This window comes from Heteronotia binoei, chromosome 8 (assembly GCF_032191835.1).
Source record: "Heteronotia binoei isolate CCM8104 ecotype False Entrance Well chromosome 8, APGP_CSIRO_Hbin_v1, whole genome shotgun sequence".
Classification (NCBI taxonomy): domain Eukaryota; kingdom Metazoa; phylum Chordata; class Lepidosauria; order Squamata; family Gekkonidae; genus Heteronotia; species Heteronotia binoei.
In genome coordinates, this window is record NC_083230.1 from 87,742,635 (window position 1) to 87,757,216 (window position 14,582).

The following is a 14,582-nucleotide window of genomic DNA, read 5'->3' on the forward strand; positions in this document are numbered from 1 at the left end:
CCACCTTTCCCCAAGGAGCTCAAGGTCATATAGATGTTCTCTCTCCATTTATTTACAACTATCCAGTGAGGTTGATTTGTGTGTGAGAGTCACTTCCAATTTATGGGTAGTCTATGCACGAATGACCTCCAAAATGTCCTGTCATTGACTGCCTTGCTTAGGTCTTGCAGATGGAAGGCCATGGCTTCCCTGATTGAGTCAATCCCTCTCCTGTTGGATTTTCCTCTTTCCTACTGTCTTCAACTTTTCCAAGTCCTATTTGTTAGTTAGGTGTAGAATTAATAAGAGTCCCAAGGTCAACCAGAGAACTTCATGGCCAATTGGGGATCTCTGTCATCCACATACAGATTTTTAGCCACTGTGTCACATTTTCTCACTGATGATGATGTGTCTGCTTAGAAAACCACAGCATTGCCTCCAAGCATTTCATACTCCTCTATGTGAAATTGGCACAGATGTGGCTCCAGGCTTCCTTCAGGGGCAGAGAAGGGAGGGTGTATGGTGGGAGGCAGTCAAAGAGCAGATAAGGCTTAGAGGATGCTACAGGGTCCATGTGAACAGGTACCATGTTTGGTGGCCAGATAAACATAGAATGCCCTGAGCTTGATGTGTAATACCTCCCAGTGAAACGTGTATCAAATATGTTGCTGGGTATCAGGCAGGGATCCTGTAACAAGGGAAATGGGGGAAGAAGGAGGGGGGGAGGGAGGGAGAGAGAGAGAGAGAGAATGCAATGTGAGAAACTTCACTGCAGGCCTTTAGTTGGGCACAATTTATGAGCCACACAGGATGTGCCTTATCAATTTCTTCCAGTGTTTAGCAATAAAAACCAACAAAGATTCAGAGACTATTTCTAAATGGAGTCCCTAAAACATAGTGACAGGCAATCAGTAAGGGAGAAAAGAAAGCCTTTTCTCCTGGTGACTGCAAGGGAGACAGAACTCTTGTTTGCCAACCAAATCACACTTCCAGTTCCAGTTTTGTAACGTCAGGATTAAAACATGGTTAGGATTAGACTGGAGCAGAGAAAACAATTATATATTGATGAGTTTCATGAATATGAAAAACAGGTTCCTGCATAACCACAGACATACCAAACTCAAACTGTGGCTTCAGTATCTAGTATGCATCAATTCTGTAAGCTCTGCTTACTGATGAGGTGTCCACCCACTGCCTGACTGCTCAGGAAAAGTGGTCTAAAGACATAGCTAAAAAATTTTTTTTGGGGGGGTGGGGGGTGGGAATTAAGGGTCGGATGTTACTGCTTTTTAAAACAGTTGTTCTTTATTAATACTTCTGCAAAAGGGTTGTTTTCAAAGGCTATTTCTGTTTGTGTAGATGGCCATTGATACTCACGGTTATGTCTGACTTTGGGGCTGGAATAAAATCAACCTCAGTAACATGCTGAAGGCCACCAAAACTGCCAAACTTTTCATGTTTCCTCCACTTTGCCCGCTGGTTCTGGAACCAGATCTATGTGAAGGAAAAAAAGGAAAATGTAATATTAAATTGAGCAAAAGTTCTTTTGAGAGATGTTCACATCTACAAGAGGCTATATGAGAACAAAATGGATTAGAATTTGCTGTGGGAGAACTCATCTGAGCTTGACTTGGAATAGGACTCAGAAAAATTGAATTGTTTGCCAGAAAGTGGTACATTGCTATTGTCGAAGTTGAATGCTGAGTTCAGAATGCTTGGAAAGTTTCCCTGACATTGCCCATCTTCCCTGCCTTTGTTGTTCTCTTCAGCCACTCTTTTCTCTTTCCCAGGTTAGTGGTCACAGTGGTGTCTGACCAGCCAGTCATAACGCCAGCTGACGGGCTGGTGGGAAGAGAAACTATTAGTTCCACAGATACTGCTGTGGCACCAGAGAAGGCAAAGGAGGAAGGAGAAGGGAGGAAGGCAGTGATTGTTTTTTCCCTCTTTGGCAGCAATACAGTAAATTTGGGTGGAAGGGGGAGAGAGAAATCTTGACTTAGAGAAGAATTTGGAGATGTAATGCTCACCATATTTGAAGATGGATATTACAAAATGCTGAACACAGGGGATATATCTCATCTGATCATTTATTCGAGCAAAAATATGGATGCTGCTGAAAAGACAGGGACTGAAACCTATCAAAATGATTTTGTTTTCATACTGTCCCCATTAACTAGTGAATCATGCAATAAACTCTGGGCTAATGTGCTCTCAGACCCAGCATTAATTTGCTCTAGAGTCAGGATGAAAGCAGTTCCTTTTTCAGTGGGGAAAGCTGGCTGTTTTGTATTTAATAGATGATTCTTAAAAGAAAAACTAACCAGACTTTATGGCACAAGACAGTAAGAGCAAACCTGCTGTTTCAGGCCAATGGTCCTTCTTGTCCAGCATCCTATTCCCTACTAGGGAGACAGGAAGCCAGGGGGAGGGTTGAGGGGGCACATGATGTCAATTTACAATGTAAAACAGCAATAAAAACAACATAATAGGAGTAATATTAAAATATACAACAGCTCTAAAACATAAAACCTCTAAAGGCCAGAAGGACAATAAAACAAGCATTAACAAGTACAGAATTATATTAATCAGAAACAAATGATAAACAAGGAAAATTAACCAAATGCCTGGAGAAACATGCAAGTTGTCATCTGTTGCCTCAAAGTGGGCAAGCTTGGTCAATAGTGATAAGCTATGTGGAGGGTGTGCCAATATTGAGACACCATCACTAAAAATCCCATCCTGAGTGGGTACCAATCTCCAAACTGGTGGGGGGGCATAATGAAGATACACTGATCTGATGGACAAGTTCATGTGGTAGTCAGTGGTCCTTCAGACATCCTGGTTCTTGAACATTTCATATAAGCATGCTTCTATTCCTATACAGTGTACATTGTTTCGTAGTGTTTCTGCTACAGTATATACATGCATGAGTTTCATGCTTGATAGTGTATACCAGTGCATATTTCCCCCTGTACAAGTAATATACATGTATGGGGAAAACCTCACCTGTGAATTGGTTCTTGTTTGGTTTGTTTTGGTTTTAAAGTAAGGCAGAGAGATGTATCTTTTCATCTTATTTAAGTATATACTGTGCAATGACCATATAGACTCCTGGGAGAAGAAAGGTTGGGCTAACCTCTTCCAGACTTTAACACCTAACTTTTAATATAAAGAGCTTGGCAATTAAACATAGTCCTCTCATTCCCAGAAAATAAATTGAATTAAAATATATGACCGTAGCAATTGGGAAATCAATTTTTGGCATAATGAAGTTATTTTTCAATTCAACTGAGGTGGCAACAAAAATACAGTTTTTCTATGATATATTATGATTGTGTTGTACCTAGTTTGTCAAAGCAGTGGTGTACAGCTGCCATCATAATCTTTCCAGAGCACTCTAGAGATAATAAATAAAGGAAATATATCATACCTATAAGTACTATGTAATCAAGTGATCCTCAGGTTTCTAATTTTCTGAAAGCTTGTAGGTAATGGTAACTTAGCAACTTGTTGGTACAGGAATACATTAGCAGCAGAGAATCAAAGAATTTACCTGGATCCTGGCTTCTGGGAGGTTGATCTTTGCAGCCAGTTGGTTGCGGATGTGGACATCTGGATAGTGTGTAACTTGAAAGATTCTCTCGAGTTCTTGGAGTTGCTCTGTAGTGAATGTTGTCCTGATCCTGCGCTTCCCTTTCTTCACACCTGAACAAAACAGGGAAAAGTATATATTAGGAAAATATACTATTTAAGTAAGGGGCAAAAATTCTAAATGATCATCTGCATTGAGACAGGATCAAGAATATCTCAGGTATTTCTGACCTGTCACACTTGCCTCTCTTCCAGGGATTTAAGAGTGCCATAACAATCACAGAAGTCTGATTAAATACTTAAAATGAGAAACAGCAATCTGCAGAAGACTACTCAGTTAACAGCTGGCCAAGATTTGAATACAAGTTGTCAGGGCAGGGAAGCTGGAGAAGAGCAGGTGCAATTTTGGCAGGAAATTTAGTTGCAAACAGTTGAGCCATCAAGCTGGTCATGAAAATTTATGGTGGAATGACTTGTTAATTTTGAAGGTGTCATTGGACTCCTGTTTAATCAGGCTTGTTAGCAGATTAACAGAAAGTCTGAGATGTCGAACTCATTTGTTATGAGGGACGGATCTGACATAAATGAGACCTTGTTGGGGCTTGGCCATATGTGTCATAAAATGTAATGCCAGGAAGCGGAGAAATAAACTTAAGAGAGAATGGACAAACGCAACTGAAGATTATTTACTTAAAATAAAACATGCTTAATACATAAGCACACTTGCAATATTTTGTTTAACAGTTTCTGATAACTGACACCTGTTACTCCGAATTATTGCATCAAAATCTGAATGTCTGTAGTATATTGTTGAGTATACTGTTCAGGTGTGTATCTGTAAGTCACAAACCTACTTTTGAATTATTGACATTAATTACAGAAATCTCATGTTCAATGCTCTGTGCCCTAGGACCAAGGTGGGGAGGGGCCTCAGTCAATGGAAGAGCTTGGCTCTGTAGCTCTGCTGTTTGATTGAGAGCCTGGCACAGCTGAGCTATGGAGTCAAGCTCCTCTATTGGCTGAGGCTCCTCCTCCCTTGGAGAAGAGGGAGTGGGAAGAGGGAAAGAGCCAGAGGCTGGTTTGCTTGCTGCATAGCACTGAAGAAATACAAAAATGGTGACTGAAAAAAGAAGAGAGGGAGAAGGAAGCAGAGGACAGCCACTTACTGGCATGCCTGATTGGAGCCCTGTAGAGGTGAGATCAGGCCCATGGGCCACACATCTGACATCCCTGTTTGTGATCCATGATAGCTGTAATAGCACCCTCTGGCCACCAGCAGTGGTGGTGCTTTTGTGCAGCAGACAGCAGCTTCCTCCTCAGAATCACTGAAATAAAGTCCTGGGTCCCCAATAAAGAGTAAAGTGCTTGATGCCTGGTACTTTTCACCACCTGCACACTCCAAGTCTGAATCTTTAGCCACTATTGGCACAAACAACTGACAAATTCTTCTGCATAAGCATCACTGAAGTAAATGGGCATTGTCCAATGACATCTTCAAAATTAACAAAAGCTACTGGTCATCTAAAGCTTGAGATCTACTGAGCTCATATCTTCTGCTGTACTTCCAGTATACTGGTATTTCTTTTTAGAATAACAATATAGACAGGGACCATCCAGAATGAGCTCTACTGGCAGGGACTTTCCACATCAGATTACACATTCATGTCCATCCTTTGGCAGCTGCAGGACCGAACAATAATTGACCATATGAAACATTTACCTCAGATCGAGCACCATAGAAACACTTTTCATATTTTCTGTAGGATGGTTTCCCCCCCAATGAAAACAGTCAATATATTCAACTGTGAGTCCTTGACTGATGTACTAGCATGTGTGAATCAGCCTCCACCAGAAGCAGAGCTTCAAAAGTATCAGGCTGCATATAGGGTGGAGGTAAATAAGAAGACCTGTACAAACCATCTGCTTGGCACTGTTCAGAAAGGACTTTCAAAGTAGATCTGGTTAGGCAGGAATATGAGCATTAGTTATAATGAATGCTGTCATCAGAAGTTCATCTCAGAATCAAGGGTCAGATTGAATGAATGAATGAATGAAACTTGTGTACCAGGAAGTTCCATCTTGAACCCTTGAATCTTTGACTAAGACATAAAAGTAAACCTCATTAGATGTATCTCTGGCGGTCGCCTCAAGGAGCAAATCATACTGAATCATGCCAACACTGTTAGGCCAGCAATCAGAAATGAGCAACATTTCTTCACTTGTATGTTAAAGATAGGAGTCTTGGAAACTGTGATATTATAGAAACAGATTCTTTCACAATGGCCTTTAAAGATCAGAAGTGCTTAAGAGTTTCCATCATGGACAAGGATCTCAGAGTACTAGGCTGCTAACGTCATGAAGATTGTCCTCCTTGTCTATATTCTATTTATAACTGAAACGTATAAAAGATGTGCTGAGGTAAAATCATTTTCTTTTCTATGTAAGGGCAGAGTTGAACAGAAAAGTATACAGCCTTGTACCCCAAAGTAATGAATGAGTTTCCCTTGTTTTGTTTTTTTTTGTATATCACTATATGAAACCGTCAGTGGCTGGCTCCCAGATGGATAGGAAAATATGCTCAATGGGGTCAGCCACTGGGACAATATAGAGTTCAGCAAACCCAAATAATTTTGGAACACAACCCCTTCATGTGTTAGTGATGGTAAATATTTATGTGCACACATAACTCCCCCCCCCCAAGCAAAAACAGATTTGGAGCAGAATTTTGAGTTACCTTAGCAACTCAAAAAGTCATGTGAAAACGTGGTGTTGGAGGAAATTGGAGAGGTGAGTGGATGGGCACTGGCCAGGAGGAGGAAGGGTAGCTGAAGCAGGTGGTGGTGGGTGGCAAGCTAGCGATAACTTGACAAGGGGTGAGTGGGGGGAGGCAAGCCAGACTCATGAAGATCCAGAAGGAGGGGGTAGGTCTCCTCCATGATTCCTCATGTCCCCCAATTTTTTAGAAGTGTGTGTGTGTGTGTATATATACACACACACACACACACACACACATATACATTGAATGCTTTTTATTCTGTATTTTCACTGTTAGCTTTTAGATTAGTTTGTATCACGTATTCTTGTTCTTTATGTAATTCATATGGTATTTATGTATTCCATATATATTGCTTATGCATCTAACAGAATGTGTACTTCTGATTTATTGATGCATAAGTAATGGTGAAAAAAATTATACATCTTATGAGAAAAATTTGGTGGAAGCAAGTAAAACTGAGAGGGGGGGTGTTTTAAGCTATAACAGCAAGAATGAGAATCTATAGTCCTTCATACCAAATCAGACCAATGACTATGTGGACAAAGGGAACCCAATAGATGTTGTTTAACTTGACTTCCAGAAAGCTTTTGATAAAGTTCCTCATCAAAGGCTTCTATGTAAGCTCAAGAGCTATGGGGTAAAAGGACAAGTCCTCTTGTAGATCAAAAACTGGCTAATTAATAGAAAACAGAGATTGAGTATAAATGGGCAATTTTCTCAGTGGAGCATGGTAAGCAGTGGGGTGCCGCAGGGGTCAGTACTGGGTCTGATGCTTTTTAACTTGTTCATTAATGATTTAGAGTTGGAAGTAAGCAGTGAAGTGGCTAAATTTGCAGATGACACTAAATTGTTCAGGGTGGTGAGAAACAAAGAGAATTATGAGGCATTCCAAAGGGATCTGTTGAGGTGGGTGAGTGGTTGTCAACATGGCAAATGAGGTTCAGCGTGGCCAAGTGCAAGGTAATGCACATTGGGGCCAAAAATCCTAACTATAAATACAAGTTGATGGGGTGTGAACTGGAGGAGACTGACCAAGAGAGAGATCTTGGGGTCGTGGTAGAAAAGTTACTGAAAATGTTGAGGCAGTGTGCAACTGAATAAAAAAAAAGACTATGCTTGGAATTATTAGGAAGGGAATTAAAAACAAATGAGCCAGTATCATAATGCTTGTGTATAAATCGATGGTGCAGCCTCATTTAGAGTACTGTATACAATTCTGGTCACTGCACCTCAAAAAAGATACTATAGCATTGGAAAAAGTGCAGAAAAGGGCAAGTAGAATGATTAAAGGGTTGGAACACTTTCCCTATGAAGAAAGGTTAAACGCTTGGGGCTCTTTAGCTTGGAGAAACATCGACTGCGGGGTGATATGATAGAGGTTTACAAGATTATACATGGGATAGAGAAGGTAGAGAAAGAAATGCTTTCCTCCCTTTCTCACAATACAAGAACTCATGGACATTCAATGAAATTGCTGAGCAGTTGGGTTAGAATCGATAAATGGAAGTACTTCACCCAAAGGGTGATTAACACATGGAATTCACTGCCACAGGAGGTGGCGGCGGCTACAAGCATTGCCAGATTCAAGAGGGGATTGGATAATCGTATGGAGCTGAGGTCCATCAGTGGCTATTAGCCACAGCATATTGTTGGAACTCTCTGTCTGGGGCAAGTAATGCTCTGTATTCTTGGTGCTTGGGAGGGGCAACAGTGTGAGGACTTTTAGTGTCCTGGCCCCACTAATGGATCTCCTGATGGCACCTGTTTTGTTTTGGTCACTGTGTGACAGAGTGTTGGACTGGATGGGTCATTGGCCTGATCCAACATGGCTTCTCTTATATTCTTATGACCATTTAATTTAACAGTGTTCACATAGACTCCCAACATCTGTCCTGCCCCATTGGATTTGAGCCTGGGACTTAGAAGGTGCAAAGCACTTGTCCTACCACTAAACTACAACTTCTCCTACTGTTGATGGACAGAAAAAAGCCACAGCACAAATGTCACTTTCCCCCCTTTATAAGCAAACAGTTGTCTGCAGTAGGCATTGGTGGGGAAATCTAGTAGACTTGCCAAACAAAACAGGGATCCCAAGAAACGTATACAAGTGTTGCATGATCAAGAAGGCTTATAATGTGTGTTTCTCAAACCATTTTTGAAATGGAGTGGACTTCTAATAGTTTATAAGGGGACATGGGGGAGGTTGGAGACTCAGAGAAACACAAAGTTAAAAAAATTCTCACTATGTCCCTGGGTGTGCTTAAAGTAGTTCCTTGGATCCTGGCCATGTCCCACTTGGGGGGGGGGGGGGGTGAGGTGAAAATCAGAATGGGGCTATCTTCACCTAGTGCAATACAGGGGTGGGGGGATATCTAGTGAGGACTGAACACTGTAATTAGATCAGAGAGATTCAGCACCAGATCCCTGCTCAGGCATGAAGCTCTCTGGGTAATGCCTCCACTCTTGGTGTAACCTACCTTTAGAGTTTGATGTATGCACAAGCGAAGTAAGTAGAACTGTCAGATGGATGCCAGGAACCCACAGAAAAATAGGGGGTGAGGGAGAGACATAGGAAAAAGGATATCATTGAAGTATCAATGACATTTCCCGCTAAAACTCAGAAATTATAAAAGACTGGGATTTTGCTGATCTCTATAATAAAAACCATAGAGACCTACAGAATCCTAGACTGTCAGTTAATGTCACTTCCACGTTTTAGCTTGAAGTGACTCTAATGTGTCAATGACATCCTCCCACCATTCTCCCCTGGCATTTTTCTGAGCACTAGTGGAGAACATGGGCACTTTGGAGGGGGCCTACTGAAAATAGGCCAAATGGAACCTCTACAAATAAGCTCATATTTCAAGAGGTTTCGACATACTAAAAAATGGCAAACATTACTAAATTACTATTTGGGGGTAATGCTACAGGACATCTTAAACTTGACATAGTTCTTGGCTTCCCCATGTTTTAATCTGGCCCTGCCTCTCTCACCAATATGCTACTGAGTTCCTTGGAGGAAAGGTAGACTATAAATTGGATGAACAAACATGTGTTGATCTGCCCACTGTAAATGTGTTGTAACTCAGTGGGCTGCATACAAGCCATGGAGTTGAATCCAAAGCTGGTGTCTTTCTGCTTCCGGAAAAGGCACCTTTGAATCCAATACAACTTGTTTCAGTTAGGCATTGAGAAAAACTAATTGTCTTGAGGTGAGATTTGTTCATAGATTGGTCATTTGTATTACCTTGCAAAGCAATAAGAAAGTTAAGCACACACATGGCACACAGGTGTGGTAATACATGGTAGAATGTGAGGTAAATAAATTAAAAAAAAGAACATGAGGTAAAACTGCCTTCAAAGTGAACATGGGTGTTGTTTCTAAACTTATAAGCCTCATTATTCATTTTCAGATTCTATTTTCATCTGCAAAATGGAAACTATATAGAATATATGTAGACCAGACCTTCTGTTTTTATGACAATTAAGGAGATAAATAAACACTGTTACTTGCCTGGAGCCTTAATCGTGTAATTAAATGAAGCTGAATGCTTTGGTATTCTGAGTAATGCCAGGCAGTGAGTAGAAGAAAGTTCTTAATATATTCACGGCCAGATTAATATCAGTGAAGGCCACTGGCAACAATAATTTTAGGTGCCCTCCAGGGTGTAATGATCCCCTCCTTGCAGAACAGATAGCATGAGAAACCCACTTTTGTTTCCTAAGGCTATGCTACTGTAGCACCATTTAAATCTTTGAAGATGCATTTCTTGATGCTTCAGAACCATTAACATGCCTCAAAAACCTTCTTGAAAATGCATTACAGTACACTGAACAATACTGAAGTGCACTGTTTACCCATACCTTCAACTGTCAGCAGGTGGTGCTATTCCTTTAATTGAGTTGTGAGCAATCCTCTGATGAACAGGCTACTGGGAGGGCAAGCTTGATGTGGTCTCCTGTAATGGTGAAATTAACCTTTCAATCACTTGTCCATTTGTAAATTGGCCATGCTTTTCTTATCAGGGCATCTGGAGCTTGGGTGTCTAGGGCAGGGCTGGCAAATCTGCAGTTTGTGACCCCCAGCTTCTGAAACAGCTTTATCTACTCTTCACTGGCAGAAGGTGGTTAAAAAAGAATCTGCTCATAATTTTACCTGTCAGGAAGAGAAGCAATAATTTTCTATGTGTTTTACATATAAGCAATATCTTCATTATGTTGCATGCTAATTTGCTTTTTACTCTCTGCCTACCTCTATGGACTGTCAACTTCCATGTCAATATATCTGACGAAGTTTGAGCGCACACAAAAGCGCATACCTTGAATAAAACTTTGTTCTTCTTAAAGGTGCCACTGGACTAAAATGTAGTATCACTATCTGTTGTGCATTATGGAAAAGCTACCAGCTGGCCTCTCAAGGGCATCTTTCAGGAAACCTTTCCTCCTTGACCCCTTTCCTAACTGATGATTTCATTCCATCCCTGATGAAAAATTCATACCAGTTGTGCTAACACAGAGAACTTCAAGTGCCAGAACAGAGGGAGAGGCCAAGAAACCCATTCACATGCATCCCTTTTTGCTGTTATCAAGAACAGTATAATTCATAGAGGGGCGAGCCCTTTATTTTCTGTCATGTATTGATTTAGTGCCATTACCAACATGCCACTTTTGAGTTTGCTTGCTTCCTTGGTGTGCTAATGGAAAGGAAAGATATGAATCTAACAAAAATATGTTTTGATTTTTGGGGGATATTTTTTGTTGTGTATGTGTGTAAGTGTGTATGTGCGTGCGCACCCGGAAGTCATGGTGACCTCTGGTGACAGACCCCTACTGGAGGGCATTCAGAGAAGTGGCTGAATAAAGCCTGCCCCGCCCTCCTGTATTCCAAGTGGAACCAATTTCACACTCACCTTACACAATTCTCACGTTCGTCTTCTCAGTGCGGCTTTCTTCCGATTTCCTGCTATCTGCCCCTGGGCTGCAGCAAGGATTGTTGTTTTCATGCAGCAAACAGAAACTGCTAAAAACCAGTTTCTGTTTGCTGCACAAAAATGCCGATCCTTGCTGCAGCTGCAGGGCAGATAGTGGGAAATCGGAAGAAAGTGGTGCTGGGAGGACGATTGTGAGAGTGCCGTGAATGCAAAATCAATTGAGGTCTCCCATCCAAATACTTGCCAGAGTTAACCCTGCTTAGCTTCTGAGATCTGACAAGATTGGGCTTGCCTGAGCTATGCAGGTCAGGGGAAATCTGTTCTGATTTTGTGGAAGCCCTTAGACTTGAGTAATGCAAATATTTTTAGTATAGCCATAAAGGTGTTTGATTGTTCTGTCCTCCAGACTTCTTGTCTGAAGAACAGAGTGACCCCTGGGAATACAGAAGCTAGCCTCCCCAAGAGTCTAAAGTTAGACTTAACTGTTGGGCCCAAGAACTGAATAAAATGCAACATCTATCTGCAAAGATGGTGTGCTTGAAAACAAAAAGGGGAGGTGGAGCCAAAGGTGGTGGTTGGGGTGAGCTGAGCCCCAGTGACACTGCCAGCATCTCACTGATTCATCTTTGACTCCACTGGTAGCTGTGCAGAACTGGGAGGTGAAGGGGGCATGCCACTTCTGTCAGCTTCTCCAACACCACTGACCCCAGCCTCAGTTGCCTGGAAGGATATTGGGCCCTGAGTGCCAAGCCAAATGGCCTGTTGTTCCCAAGTCAGCAAGTGTACTGGGGACTGCCTATCCTTTATCTTAAAAAAAGCTGTTGATGGTCTGATCTCACTTCCCCTTTATTCAGATCCGTTTTTTAACATGTCTGTTGCATGGTTACTGTGATGGCATGCAAAGCTTTTGTATGCTTGCCCTACTGAGTGCTCTTTTCCAAAACTGGGACACCTCAGATTAAAAGCATAAAATGACCTAGGGACAACAGAGACGGAATTGACCAGCTCTGATTTCAGCTTCAAATGAAACAGCAGCCAAGATAGTTACAGATAGCTAATCAGGGACATGCCAGTAGGAAAGCAAGATAGTGCATTTTTTATTAAACTTAATCAGTTATTCTGTTTACGTTTCCAAAAAAGAGAGACTCCCCCCCCCCCAAAAAAAGAGACAAGCTTGTGTTAGCATTCACCCCCGCAAGGTGAACATTTCTTTGACTGCAGCTTCGAATATTTGCAAATGCCTTTGGGAGTTCAACTTAAGAGATCCCACAGCAAGCAATAGCATTCAAATTACAGTCTAATAAAGAATGTGGGAGGAAGATATGAGGCTGGAAAATGTTAAGCATAATGCCAGATTTACAAATTTGGCTCCAGGGTCTCAGGGGAAATATAACTACATTGCTTTCTTGAGATGTTTCGATATGCAAAAGTTTGAGATGTTCAAATGCATTTTTTTTTAAAGAAAACCATTCAGAATAAAAGCTGAAGTAATTTAGTAATACAGGTTCTTTCTTTTTTTAGTGGTCTTCAAAACACTGGTGAAAACCACCACATTCTCTTCATTTAACATGTAGCCACTTTCTCATACTTTGAGATGTTCAGTTGGCTCCCAGCACCTAACATAGGGACTCTCCTTGGAGCGCAAATAATTCTTGGAAGAGAAAGTACAAGAGCATCTCCTGCCTTAAATGACATCTTTAATTTTGACTTTAGGTTCTCCTTGCACATGTTGCTTTTACAATGTTAGCAGGAAGACAAATGCTGAAACAAGAATTACTTCCTTACAGAGGAATAATAGGGACACCAGCATCAAGATGGACCTGGAGTTCTAGAAATACAATTGATCTTCAGCCTACAAAGATTAGTTGCCCTGGGGGAAATGGCAGTTTTGGAAGATCAACTGCATGTTATACTATAGAGCAGGGTTGTCAAACATGAGGTTCGGGGGCTGAATCAGGCCCCAGGAGGGCTCCTATCAGACCCCTGAGCACATTGTTGTCATCTGCTTCTTTCTCCCTATATCTTGCTTCCTTCTGAAAAACAGTTTGCTTTGTAAGGCTTGCTCAGTTGCACAGGAGTTACAGAGTAAAGCCTCTATTTTCTTCATTGGGGAGGAAGGGGGGGTGGCAGAGCTTGCTTTGCCAGGCTCTCTCAATCACACAGCAGATCTACTGAGACAAGCCTCTCTTCCTTCTCTTGGCTGAGACCCCCCCCCCCGTCCCCTAGGGAAAGAAGGAAAGGGTCAGAGATTCCTTTGCTCAGTTCCCTAGATCCCATGGGAGAAATAAAAAAGAAAGCACCTTTAAGACCAACAAGTGCTAACATTTTAAGAATGTTTTAAGTTTTTAAAAAATATATATTTGTGTTTGTCTTTGTCCTTTATAAAGTTTATATTTCTGCTACCTAATCTTAAATAGGCACACATGGCCTGGCCTGACATGGCCCAGCCCAACCCAACATGGCCTAACCCAACAAGATCTCCATAAGATCTGACCTTGCTTGTCATGATGCTATATTATTTTATCTTAATCTATTGTTTCATCTTTGGGCCTACTGCTGTACTGATATATAGAATGCACCCAATGGGAATCACCGCCTTTGATATATGTCTGGGGTGGCCAACGATCACCAGCATGGCCAATGGCTGGGGCTGATGAGAGTTGTAGGCAAAAAACATCTGGAGAGCTACTGCTGGCCACCCCTGATATATGTGTTATCTGTTTTGTTGTATTTTATGGTTTTAGCTTATAGTTTTTAATTTTCTTAACTCTCGTTGTGATCCACTCTGAGCCTGCTTGTGGGAAAGGACAGAATACAAATTAACAAAAATAAAATAATATGAACAAATGAGTTTGACACCCCTGCTATGAAGACTAGGAGAAGTAAATGTCATAGACTGACATCACATCCTTGCTGAATTTCCCAAACTCTTCTGTCCCCATGTACCACCCGCAAATCACCAAGAATTTTTCTAGCAACACTAAGTACTGAGGTTCGTTCTACCATGTGGATTGCCCTCTATCTGAAAATGTGGCTCAGTGAAGCTTTGAGTTCTAATTCACACTACTAAATGCCTCCATATCACAAGATCTTGAAGTTTCCTTTGTATGTTGGTGAAATTATATCACAGTCCAGTTTCTCAAGGCACCAATTCAGATTTGGGGCAGGAGAGAAGAGAGTTTTCCTTTGCAGGGGAATAGCAATTTTCAGAGCAAGTCCACTCTTGGATGTGGTGAAGATTAAAATTACAAAAAAAGAAATTGCATTTTCAGATCAGTTGTTGTGGCTCCTTTAACACACCTTAA

The 14,582-nt window shown here is 41.4% G+C and overlaps 1 protein-coding gene across 1 annotated transcript in view; it reads right to left on the reverse strand.

Annotated features, from left to right (window-relative positions):
* Nucleotides 1-332: 332 nt before the first annotated feature.
* The window catches only part of ISX (intestine specific homeobox), a 31,186-nt gene continuing 16,936 nt past the window's right edge, over nt 333-14,582 (reverse strand). Inside the window, exons 2-4 of the mRNA XM_060244436.1 lie at nt 3,533-3,684; nt 1,357-1,473; nt 333-667 (exon numbers count right to left, since the gene is read on the reverse strand). Of these exons, the coding sequence (XP_060100419.1) occupies nt 437-667; nt 1,357-1,473; nt 3,533-3,684 (500 nt within the window). The 3' untranslated portion in view covers nt 333-436. The remainder of the gene's footprint in view (nt 668-1,356; nt 1,474-3,532; nt 3,685-14,582) is intronic.